Genomic DNA, 12,614 nt, shown 5'->3' with positions numbered 1-12,614 from the left:
TCTTGCAGGCATATTGTAATTTTAAACTATTTTTTGCGACTATATTGTAAATTTAAACTATTTTTTACAGCAGTATTTTAATTTAGTTTTTATATCTATAAAAAAAATGGGGCACATATAATAAAAAAATTTAAAAATTTAGTGAAACATAAATAAATTTGACAATCAAAATAATAAATTCAAATTAATCGTTCACAAAAAAAGTCAAAAAACAATATGGGTGAAAAGGATCAGATATGCCCCCATATGGATTATTCTTTTAAAAAAATTAATTTAAAACACTTCCGTTATGAGCTAAGGGTATATGTGAGTCATTTGTGTAATAGTAGGGATATATATGAGCCACTTTTATAACGCGGGTATATTAACTCAAAATAGTAAAGTTGAGGGGTATACTACTACTAGCCCTTTTCCTTAATTTAAATCTAAATTTTCACTGTTTTTAGATAATATAAACATGTCAACCTCAGAGTTCAAATTTGGCAAGTCTTTTAAGGTGTCATTATAGTGCTTAATCACCTAAGTTCTATACTATAGTAGTACATTAGGATCTTGGGACCTCTTAATCTATCCTAGCTTGGGTCTATCTCATGCACCACCATCTATATTTATATACTGAGATTAGCTGAGTAATTCAATCTACCAGCTATAGCACTTATTAATGATTAATGCATGAGACGGTGAATTTAAGGAGTATGTTGAAGGATAGGTAAAGCTGCCAACTTTGTGTGAGTCTTTTGCAATGAACTTAGTCCTTCCTCATATTAATATTCACCATTTACCATTTCACTTTTTTTTTTTTTTACTAAAGCAAAATTTATGAATATTTATGTTATCTTAAATCTGAAAGAGAATAGTGGGTGACTTTCTTTATGTTTGTCCAAATGTCCATAATTTGAACACATTTTAAGAATGAGGAAAAAGTGTATACTGTGCCTGTTACAAGTTCATTAATTAGCCTAAGACATACTTAACAAGAACGTAAACTTAAAGGTTCTCTTGATTATAGTAATATCGTGGGTTTATGAGATTCATGCAATATATAGTGCTAAACTTTATTTTAATTAACCGAACTTTAGATTAGTTAATATTTGAAATGCTGGATAAATAGTAGTGAAACTTCACACTACCATTCTTTTTTAACATATGCCTCGAGAATTTGCATTAATAGTAGTATTTTTTGAGGGAGAATATGGATCCAATGCTTAAATTTGAACCTTGAAAGCACAATTATTAATTTGCTCTCTAACTTTAAAAGAATTATTTTATGGTAGACACGTCTCATATGATTTTAGTTCGTATACGTTGTAGTTTCTAATACTAATAATTGTGAGTGTGTATTACATGTTTGTCATGTTATGTTCATCTTCATTTTAATTAAATCTCTAGAAAAAATAGAAAGTGTAATAACTATCCGAACATAATCTTACGTTTGATTTATATCTTATTTTGTTATAACATCGTCATATTAGGGGGGTGGGGGTGGGGGGGGGGGGGGTAAAACACTTGTTCTCTAACTAACAGTAAAGTAATTATAATTAAAAGAAGTGGCAAATGTCATTACACTCATGGGATGAAATTGTATGTCTGTGGATTTCATATTTTATAAATATATAATACATTTAGAAAATATTGTGGAAATTGAAATTTTGTAAGGCTCTACCAGACGAGTTCTATTTCAGGGCTTCTTGAAGGCTACTCTACCCTAAATCCTAATTCATGTCTATATAAAGGGTATTATATTCCCTTGAAAACACATCTCGAATATCCCATAATTTCTTTGGTATTCACGTAGTTCGAGAAATGAAATACGCCACTAACGACCCTCGAATCATGAATAAAAGAATCAAGGAATAAACAGATTTGTACCCGCACCTTTAATAATTAAATTATGTTTCTTTAAATTTTATATATGATTGATTAATTTTCTATCACTTTAAAATCTGTTGCAAACAAGTACAATCGAAGATTAATCTCATTTAAAACAATTAATTCTTTTTTCCTTTTCACCTAATGTCAATGATAATACCCACACACGTGACATGATAGCAACATAAAAAATTTGATGATGGGATGTGTGACAAAAAAAAAATTAAAAGGGAGGAAGCATAATGGAAATTTATCAAATGTACAACAAAATATGGCAATTTAACGTTGTGGGACTATATTGTTGGGTGGATGAGTCAATGGATGATTACACAATGCCTTAATAATGGATTTTTTGGGTGCAATGGATAACATAATATATATAAACAAAATGAAATTTACTGTACTTGGATAGCGTCTATGATGATATCTGTTACTTTGAAATAGTATATTATGCATTCATTAGTAAACAATCCTTTGATGTCTATTAAATATAATAATTCTTAAAATGTCTGTCTAAAAAATATTCATGACATATATAGGAGAAACTATCAAAATATTGAATTTATCAAAACTATAAATTTGTGAAGTGCCGCTATAGAATAGATACTACAATATGAAGGCACAAGAAGACCAGAAAACAAGGGGAAAAGATAAAAGAAATGAAATTGTGAAGAATTAGTACAATTATACTTTATAATTACTATATATCGATAGTGTAAAAAATAAAATACCCCCAAAAGAGAAGCGTATTAAAATTTGACTAGAGGAAAAAACATGAAATTTCTCTTAATTCTTTTCACAATCCTTATAGCTTGCAAGTTCTAACATTATTGAAGAACATATATCTAAAATGATTGATTGGACACCAAGTTTGAAACATTGATGATTGCACGTGATGAACTACACATCCCCATTGCTATTGAACTTCATTTCTAAGGATTATAAATATCACAAATGATGAAACATGTACTCATCGATTAAAGATCGCCAACATAATTAAATTATTTTAAAAATAATTATAAATAAGATATCGCAGTTTAAATTATATAACGACTATATAATTTTTTTACACCATTAATGTAATTCCATAGTAACAACAAAGTCCAGCCTCATTGAATGTAACAACTACATTTATTAATTTTCTTGCAAAATTTTCTGCGCCAAATTTTGGGCAGCAGAGTGGGAAGGAAATACTAGGAATGGCTCAGAAAACATACTTCATATGAAGTGTTGGTACATCAGAAGACAACCTTAATGCTATATATGCCCTTTTACCCTTTACTTGCATATCACTTTAAAACAAAAAGGACCCTTTAGTTTCTTGAAAACTCCAAATCAACCCTCAATCAAACAATAAACTCTCACATTGGCCCCTACTGAACCATGGGGGAAACTGACCCAGTGAATCAACCAACCACATGCGTATGAGAACAGAACAAATAAGTGGGTATGTTATGAACCCAATACCATTAAAAATTCCCACAGAAAAAGAGACACAGAGAGAGAGAAAAATGATTTATAGGAAAAACAAAGTCAAATGATTTACGTTACTTACATCCTTAAATCGGTCAAAATCCGACCCTTAAAACCTTAGTTTAGTCACAGTCACATTCAACATCTCACCTTTTTTTAAAAAAAAATTATGATCGTGATGAATGAGTCAACTTTAACATATCTTAATTAATTTATCATCTTTCAATAATAACATATATTAAATAACTTTATTTATTAAAATCAAAATAAATAAAAAAAATTGCCTAATATTTTTTGTTTTCACTAAAATTTGTACCTAAAATGTTATGTGGGTGATGTTATCAATGTCCTGCCCGTTCTGCCCGTTCTTTTCTTTCTCTCTCTATAATCCCCAACAAAGTACAACTTTCCCTTTGCCGTCTGGGACATCATTTTCTCTTTTTTGATTTTCTTTACTTTTATTAATTTTGTTGTTTGTTTAATTTTCTTTTTTCTTTCTCTCTCTCATACACACGCACGTAGAAAAACACACACATTGCTTTATTTATTTACACTAAATAAATTATATTTATACATTATAATCTTTTCCTCTTCGGCCACAGTTTTTTCTCTCTCTAAAAAAACCACATTTCTCTCACTCGTCTAGGTCGTAAAATTTACGAAGGTTTGTTCTTGTTTTCTCTCTCTCGCGATATGTGTATGTTGTTCTTTCTCTATGTTTATGTGTATATATTCATTTGTATTTCTGCGTGTATGTATTGAATTAATTGGATCTAGAATTTTTGAGCTTTAATTTGATGGCTTGCAGATCGGAGAATTGACCCGGTGCCCTTGGAATTGAGTTAAGGAGGTTAGGTATCTGACGATATTAGCGCGATCGAGGACTTTGCGTTTTGTGAATTTGGGATTTCTAGGGTTGTTTGGGGCTTGGAGAAAAATTGGGGATTTTTCTAGGGTTTTGGTGGAATAGATTGATATTGTTGTCAATTGTCTGGGGATTGAATTGGATTGAATAATTGATGTTTGAGGCTGGACTGGCTAGAAAAGGTGCTGAAATAATTGGGGAAGATGCCAGTCGATTTGTATTATGCATGGGAAGGGACAAAGGGAAGGTGAACTTTGTCGACGCTCGACTTGTGGTCAGCACATGCCGGTTACGACCACGACGACTGTAGCCGTCGGTGATTCTTCTGTTGTTTCCACTATTACCGCTGATTCGTTCTGCAAGGTATTGCCTTGGTGGGTTTTTCCGATTTTTTCTTTAATTTCTCCTACTGCCTGATTTCTTTTCCGTTTGTTTTGATTGCGCCTGCACTGTGTATTCTTATTAATTTCTTATGTTTCTCCTTCTCTCACAAAGATAATTACTTCCATTTCTTCTCTTTATATTGGCACTTTGCTTTTGTTACCTTTATCTATAGTATTGTCCAAGCCCGGTTCAGGTTGCAGGCTGATCTCCAGCAGTACTGATCAAGTATATGTCCTTGGCTCTCCTTTGCCGGGAGTTTTCTTGTATATTTTTCCATCTCAAGTTTTCTGGGAATTGGTTGTCTTTGTATCTTGGGCTGGAAATTGTTTAGATCTCATTATTCTACCAGCTAAGATTGTTCTGGCGTTGCATGGTTGGATATTATCATATAATCCATCATTTGCATTCGAAATTCATGAGTAGCTTGTTCTGGTTTTGGTGAGGTCCATAATGTGGTACTTCGTATGTGGAAATAGGACATGATTATGTGGGACTTGATTTGCTTCTTACTTTCTCATGTTGAATGATAATGTTGTATCTTCTGCATTTATTTAAATTTGACATTTACAGCAAGGTAAAGTTTTTGTTGCTTGTTCAAGTTCTGCGTTCGGGTCCACAGGAGAGTTTCAGAAATTCTTCTTTCCTTTTTCTAGCAAATAGCTCTTCCAAAGATTTTTATCAATGCGCCTGAGGACTTTGGGGCCCAACATGAAGTCTCCTACTTATTGCTATTCTTGTTGATGCAAATTATTGGAAATGATAAAAGATGTCCAATATACTCTCTCTCACATCACGTCTTGCAACAGCGATGGGTGCGGTCACAGAGTAGATTGTATCCAAGTGAAGATTTGGCAATAAATAGTCTGCCATTTCCGTTGTTTTCACAAGGAAAGAAAGTGATTGAGACGAGGAGCTCACCAGATAAAAAATTTGAAGCAACCAAAGTTACCGTGTCAAAGCATGTGTATATTGTGTGGAGAAATTTTTGTTGTTAGAGATAGCTCATTGGGAAGCAACACAGATAGCGGATTACTAAGTAGGGGACAATTTTTTTATCATTTTAGATTAGCTACATGATTGTATGTCGTTCTTGGATTCACTTTATCTGAGTGTTTTTGGATGTTTAAATGAGGCAAGCAGTAAATTGTAAAGTCACTTCAAACTCGTCTATTTACCATATTTTGCACCGATTGTTGATACTATCGGTTGTACTTAATGAAGTATTTTGAAATAAAATTGCCAAAATATTGTTACCATATCAAAAAGAAATTGCCAAAATACAGTATTACAAGTTTTAAAAAATAAAATAAAATTGCCAAAAATAACTTACGTCGGTACGTAACTGCAAGTTGTCATATAAAATGGGGAAGATGTGGATGACAACTTTCCCCATTCCTCTCTAGTCCCCCTGATTTGCTGGGAGCTCTCGCTATTGTCTTTCTCTATTGCGTACGAGTTCATTTATTAGCTGCTTCTACTTATGTGAATTTATTGCTTTGTTTCATTATTAATTTAATCATCTTTACTTGGTGAAAATGAAAATTTTGTTCCTTCTTTGCAGGATGGTCGCAAAGTTAGTGTGGGTGATTGTGCTTTGTTCAAACCACCTCACGATTCCCCTCCTTTCATTGGAATAATCCGAAGGTTAAAGTTGAGTGAAGACAATAACCTGCAGTTAGGTGTTAATTGGCTTTATCGACCTGCTGAGCTTAAGCTTGGCAAGGGCATCCTTCCGGAAGCCGCACCCAACGAGATCTTTTATTCCTTTCATAGGGATGAGACACCTGCTGCATCACTACTGCATCCGTGTAAAGTTGCATTCCTTTCTAAAGGTGCTGAACTTCCAACAGGGATATCCTCATTTATCTGCCGGCGTGTTTATGATATTTCAAACGAGTGTTTATGGTGGTTAACTGATCAAGATTACATCAAAGTAGGTTATTATTGCTTGATAGTTCTGGTTTCCCTATGCTAAACTGTTGAAGATTATTTATCTCAAGCAAAGAAGAGAGTTAGGGGTTGAAGGTTGAACAGAAAGAGATATCCTTTTTTTTATATCATTAGTGGATCTGTTTTCATAAACAAACATAGAAGGCTTTTGGGTGATGTCTAAGATGCTAGGAGAAAGGAGAAATTGCACACTTTTCATGCTTTTATTTTCTTGATTGTCTTGGTCACGTTTCACTCATACAACACTACTTCTCCTCTGCAGGAGCTACAAGAAGAACTAGGTCAACTATTAAACAAGACGCGAGTAGAGATGCATACAACAGTGCAACCTGGTGGTCGTTCTCCTAAACCAATGAATGGTTCCATGTCAGCATCACAATTGAAACCAGGTTCAGATAATGTACAAAGCAGTGTATCTTCTTTTCCTTCACACGTTAAGGGAAAGAAAAGGGAGCGGGGAGATCAGGGGCCCGAGTCAATTAAACGTGAACGTTCAATCAAAACAGATGATATAGATTCTGGTCAAATCAAAGCCGAAAGCATATTAAAATCTGAAATTTCTAAGATTACGGAGAAAGGAGGGCTTATAAACTCTGAAGGGGTTGAGAAGCTAGTTCACCTCATGCAGCCAGATAGAAATGAGAAGAAAATGGATTTGATCAGTCGTTCAATGCTTGCAAGTGTTGTAGCTGCAACTGAAAATTTTGACTGTCTTACTAGGTTTGTACAGTTAAGGGGTCTACCAGTGTTAGATGAGTGGCTTCAAGATGTTCATAAGGGGCGGATTGGTGAATCTAGTAATACAAAAGATGGTGACAAATCGGTTGAAGAATTTCTATTTGTTTTGCTTCGTGCTCTTGATAAGCTTCCCGTGAACCTTCAAGCACTGCAGATGTGCCATATTGGCAGGTCTGTCAATCACTTGCGGCAGCATAAAAACACAGAAATACAGAGGAAAGCACGGAGTCTAGTTGACACGTGGAAGAAACGAGTTGAAGCTGAGATGAACATCATTGATGCCAAGTCCGGTTCAAATCAGGCTGTCACGTGGCCTTCTAAATCAAGGTTGCCTGAGGCTTCTCATAATATTGCCAAAAATCCTGGTGGTTCAAATGATGTGACAAAGAGTGCAGTTGCACAGCTTTCTGCATCTAGAATGGCCTCGATAAAGACTTCACAAGGGGAGACTACTATAAAGTCTGCGTCCTTGTCCCCAGGCTCAACAAAACCAGCAACATCACTCGCATTTGGAAAAGAGGGTCAGCCCAGAGTCTCGGTCGGTGGGTCTTGTGATGTTCCTTTAGCTAGGGAAGACAAGAGCAGCAGTTCTAGCCAGTCTCACAACCACAGTCAGACGATCTCGGGGAAAGAGGATGGAAGGAGTTCAACTGCAGTGTCAATGAACAGCATCAAGATCTCTACTGCTGGTTCTCGTCACCGGAAGTCAGTTAATGGGTATCCTGGATCATCAGTATCTGGAAGCCAAAAGGAGAGTCCTGCAGGCAGAAGTTCGCATAGGAATTCTACTTCAGAAAAGTTGCCGCAGTCTGCATTGGGTGGTGAGAAAGCTATTGATGTGCCAGTTCTCGAGGGGACTGGTCACAAACTGATAGTTAAGATATCTAACAGGGGACGCAGTCCTGCACAGAGTGCCAGTGGAGGATCATATGAGGACCCTACGAACATGAGCAGCCGTGCTTCTTCTCCTGCGCTTTCTGAAAAGAGTGATCAATTTGACCGAACATTAAAGGAAAAGACTGATGCATATCAATCAAATTTTGATGCAAATGCTGAATCATGGCAGAGCAATGATTTCAAAGATATACTAACCGGTTCTGACGATGGCAATGGATCACCAGCTGCTGTTCCAGAGGAGGAGCGAAGCAAGATTGTTGATGACAGCAGGAAATCAGCGGAAGTTAGAGCTGCTTGTACATCAGGGATTGAACCGAAGTCTGGAAAGCTGCATGAAGCTTCTTTTAGCCCCATGAATGCTTTGATTGAGAGCTGTGTAAAATATTCAGAATCAAACGTGCCTATGTTGCTGGGCGATGCTATTGGAATGAATCTCCTTGCCAGTGTGGCTGCTGAAGAAATGTCCAAGTCTAACATGGTTTCACCTTTTGTTTCTCCACAAAGAAATACCCCCGCTGCTGAAGAGGATTGCACAGCTGATGATGTTAAGTCGAAGTCACCTGCTGGTGATATCTCTGCTGGTGACCGTAAAAATGATGATGATGGTAATAGAGAGGAACTCGTTACTGCTCGTGCTTCATGGTCCGAGGATAAACTGCTTTCATCCACGGGTGCTGCAATGGAGTTACCTGGAGATAGAAAGGTCTCCATTTCACCCTCTCAAGAGACAATGACAGGTGGATGCAATAAACAGTTCAACTCTCCCTGCTCTGATTCACAGACAGCTGGAGAAACGTTGGAGAGCACTGAGAAGTCAGGTAAGGTGGAAAAGTATGCTTCTTCACCTCATAGTGTATCTGAGAAGGCAATTGATGGTGAATTAAGCCAACAAATCCATGAGGAAATGGTGGTGTCCCGTGAGGTCAAAGTTGGTGCTCTAGATGCTAAATTAGGTGGAGATGGTACTTCAGTATTAGGAGACAAGGTCACTAATAAAGTTGCAAGCTTGGAAGACCAGAAACCAGCAGAATTTGAAAGTGAGAATAAAAATGGTGTGAACAGGGTGTTGAACATTGCTAGTACTGAGATGAAACCATCTTCTGTTGTGGTAAATTCTGAAAAGATGGAGGGAAGTGACAAGGAAGAGCGCCTACCGACTGGTTCAAGTGGAGATCCCACCACAGTCAGAGGTGGACGGTCTGATGAAGCTAGTGTAGATCTTGCTAATCCGTCTGCAAAGGCAAAATCCGATCAAGGAAATGTTGAAGCTTCAGTTGAGGATAAAGCCCGTGTTCAAACCGACTTAACTACAAGAAATCAGAAGGGTGAAGATAGTGTTGAAAGGAAGGATGTTGCTATGCAGAACTCTGGCTTGTTACTTAATCAGAAAGATAGACTTGGATTTTCAAATGCAGAAGTACAGAAGCATGGGGAATGTAGAGAATTGAACTTCTCTGCTGTTGAAGCAGATAAAACAAAGGACTGTGGATCTGCCAATGTAGAGACTTCTTTTGTCTCTACTGCTGCTCCAGAGTCAACTTCAAAGGTGAAGTTTGACTTAAATGAAGGTTTTATTTCTGATGAGGGGAAATACGGGGATCCAATCAACCTTACAGGCCCTGGATGTTTATCAAATGTCCATATTATGAACCCATTGCCTTTTGCTGTATCCTCAGTTTCCTGTAGTTTGCCTGCCTCCATTACTGTAGTTGCCGCCGCCAAAGGTCCGTTTGTTCCACCTGAGGAGCTATTGAGGGTCAAAGGTGAGTTCGGATGGAAAGGCTCTGCCGCCACAAGTGCATTTCGCCCAGCTGAGCCCAGAAAATCACTTGATATGCCATTAAGTTCTGCAACCATATCTCATACTGAAGCTTCTACCAGCAAGCACAGTCGCCCTCAATTAGATATTGACCTGAATGTACCAGATGAAAGAACCTTCGACGACATAAATCTTCAAGATTCTGCTCTAGAGTTGATATCTCCTTTGGACCATATTACTAATCGTGCTTCATTGAAGAACGAAGTGATAGATTCTCCTGCTGTTCGTTGTTCTGGAGGACTTGATCTTGATTTAAATAGACTTGATGAACCTGGTGATGCAGGACAGTGCTCTGTGAGTAGCAGTTGTAGATTGGACAGTGCTGCTTTTCCTTACAAAGCATCAACGATTGGTTTGCCAACTGGGGATGTGAGAAGGGACTTTGATTTAAATAATGGGCCTGGTGTTGATGAGTCCAATGCAGAACAGTCTCTATTCCATGATAATCACCAGGGAAACATGCGTTCCCAACTACCTGCTTCTAACTTCAGACTGAACAATCCAGAAATGGGGAACCTTTCTTCTTGGTTTACCCCTGGGAGTACTTATTCAACTGTGACACTTCCATCAATTTTACCTGATCGTGTGGAGCAGCCGCCATTCCCAATGGTCACAACTGGTGCACAGCGAATCTTGGGTCCTCCTGCTGGTTCTCCTTTCACCCAAGATGTTTACCGGAGCTCGGTATTGTCATCATCTCCTGCTGTGCCCTTCCAATCCTCCCCTTTCCAGTATCCTGTATTTCCTTTTGAAACAAATTTTGCACTTCCTTCTGCATCATTCTCAGTTGGATCAACCTCTTTCGTTGATTCTTCCTCTGGTGGAAGGATTTATACGCCATCTGTAAATTCACAGTTACTGGGTCCTGTTGGCACTGTGTCATCCCAATATCCAAGGCCATATGTCGTCGGCCTTTCCGACAGTAACAGCAATGGTACCATGGACCACAATAGAAAATGGGGCAGGCAGGGCCTGGATCTTAATGCAGGTCCTGGAGTGGTTGACATGAAAGGGAGAGAAGAATCGGTTTCTTTGACGTCAAGGCAACTCTCTGTTGCCGGTTCTCAAGCATTAGCAGAGGAGCATGGTAGGATGTATGCTGTACCTGGTGGTGTTCTGAAGAGGAAGGAGCCCGAGGGAGGATGGGACAGTGAGAGCTTCAGGTTCAAGCAGTCGTGGCATTAAGATCAGGAAAAGCTGCAATCTGGTGATTTTGAAAGGTGAGACATCTTTTATTTTTAAATCAGCAGATTCTTTTTAGCTCTTTACGGTTTGAGTGTGTGACCTGTGCCTCCTACATTGTTTAAGCATTTGAGTGCAATTTCTATGTAGGGAAGCGCCAGGACATCATGCATTAAATTGCGTACCTCAAACTGTAAGCTTGTGGATTTTTATACATTTGAGCTGCTATTCCTGTGCAGAAACTATGATACACAACCCGATGAAAAGGATATGTCACCTCCCATCCACCCCAGAAAAAATAAAATAAAAATAAAAGTCACTCCTTGCTTCCACCTTTGTGCACGGTCATTTTAAAGGTTTTCTGCTGGAGCATGCATCCCTTTTTCTAGTTTGATTTAATTTTGAAAGAACAAAGATATCTTAGAAGTTAGAAATGTTTGGTTCTTCTGTTCTAATTATCAAGACATATTACTGTTAATTTCCTCTCCCTCCTGAAAATTGATTTCCAGTAGGTCGTTGAATTCCTCTCCTTCCAGTGTGAAAGGAAATTGCTCTGAGAAAAAGAAAGCAGCTCCTTTAATAGCTCAAAACTTTTTTCCCTGCATCTCCGAGCTATTTCCTGTCCTTGGAAACTGGTTGCCCCTTACATTCCTTTTCTTGGGGATCAAAAAGTTTCAGTTTATTTTTTGAGTTTGGAGATGTTTGCGTGTATTTTGGTGTGGCTGCATTTTAACACCCCATTTCATTATTTATTTTCCTTTCTACACAGCTAGTGGTGGATGGACTTTGGCCAACTCCTCAGACTCTCAGCTTCTGGTATGCCCATGCAGGGGTGGGTGGTAAGTGATGTGTTCAGAGTCTCCGACCTCCACCTCTTCAGTGTATCAGTGTAGTAGGGATTCCCATGGTTTGCAAGCACTTTGGTCAGCTATATTCTGTGGGTGGATGCAGATGAGTTTTCCCTCTGTAGATATTTAACTGTTGGAAAGCTTGAAATCTTTGATGCCCAGGGACGGGGGGGATAAATCAATGTTATCCTTGTCCAAATTATTGACATTGGAGGTCGAGTTCCAGACTGAATCAAATGGAAAGCTTTCTTTGTGCTTTGCTGTTAATTATCTTTCTTTGATCCCCGTGTTCTTGGCATTTCTGTGTCCTCCTTTTGCCCATTACATATGTATACAGGGGTTGGCACCAAATTTTGGTACTAATGCTTTCATCAGGCAAGTTTTAGTTGTTGTGGCTGCCATTGTACCATAAATTGAATCATTCTAACTTTAGCTGTAGTCTCATTCACAGATGATAGAACTCTTGTTAAAGATGATATTTTCATTGGTGGTGGTGAGATGTTCTTGTTTACTTTCAAGCTATTATTCCGAACCAACTGTTCTTGAAAACAAGTAAAAGACAATTTTCCCCCACTTGAAATTAAACTGG

At 37.8% G+C, this 12,614-nt stretch overlaps 1 protein-coding gene across 3 annotated transcripts; it reads left to right on the top strand.

The window, feature by feature from the left end:
• The first annotated feature begins 3,899 nt into the window (after positions 1-3,899).
• Positions 3,900-12,522, top strand: LOC129896702 (uncharacterized). 3 transcript variants are annotated; one of them, XR_008768025.1, is made up of 6 exons: positions 3,900-4,006; positions 4,151-4,570; positions 6,153-6,524; positions 6,804-11,215; positions 11,328-11,370; positions 11,947-12,522. XR_008768025.1 is itself a non-coding variant. In XM_055972650.1 (5 exons), exons 2-4 carry the CDS (start codon positions 4,430-4,432, stop codon positions 11,178-11,180), a joined length of 4,890 nt encoding a protein of 1,629 aa, XP_055828625.1. In that variant the 5' UTR covers positions 3,900-4,006; positions 4,151-4,429; the 3' UTR covers positions 11,181-11,215; positions 11,947-12,522. The 3 variants fall into 3 exon arrangements, 2 of the variants coding, with proteins under 2 accessions (XP_055828625.1, XP_055828626.1); XM_055972650.1 differs by lacking the exon at positions 11,328-11,370; XM_055972651.1 differs by lacking the exon at positions 11,947-12,522 and having other exon boundaries at positions 11,328-11,767.
• The last annotated feature ends 92 nt before the right edge of the window (positions 12,523-12,614 follow it).

This window comes from Solanum dulcamara, chromosome 7 (assembly GCF_947179165.1).
Source record: "Solanum dulcamara chromosome 7, daSolDulc1.2, whole genome shotgun sequence".
Lineage (NCBI taxonomy): Eukaryota > Viridiplantae > Streptophyta > Magnoliopsida > Solanales > Solanaceae > Solanum > Solanum dulcamara.
Note: the sequence above shows the minus strand (reverse complement) of the source record. Positions and strands in the feature narration are given on the sequence as shown.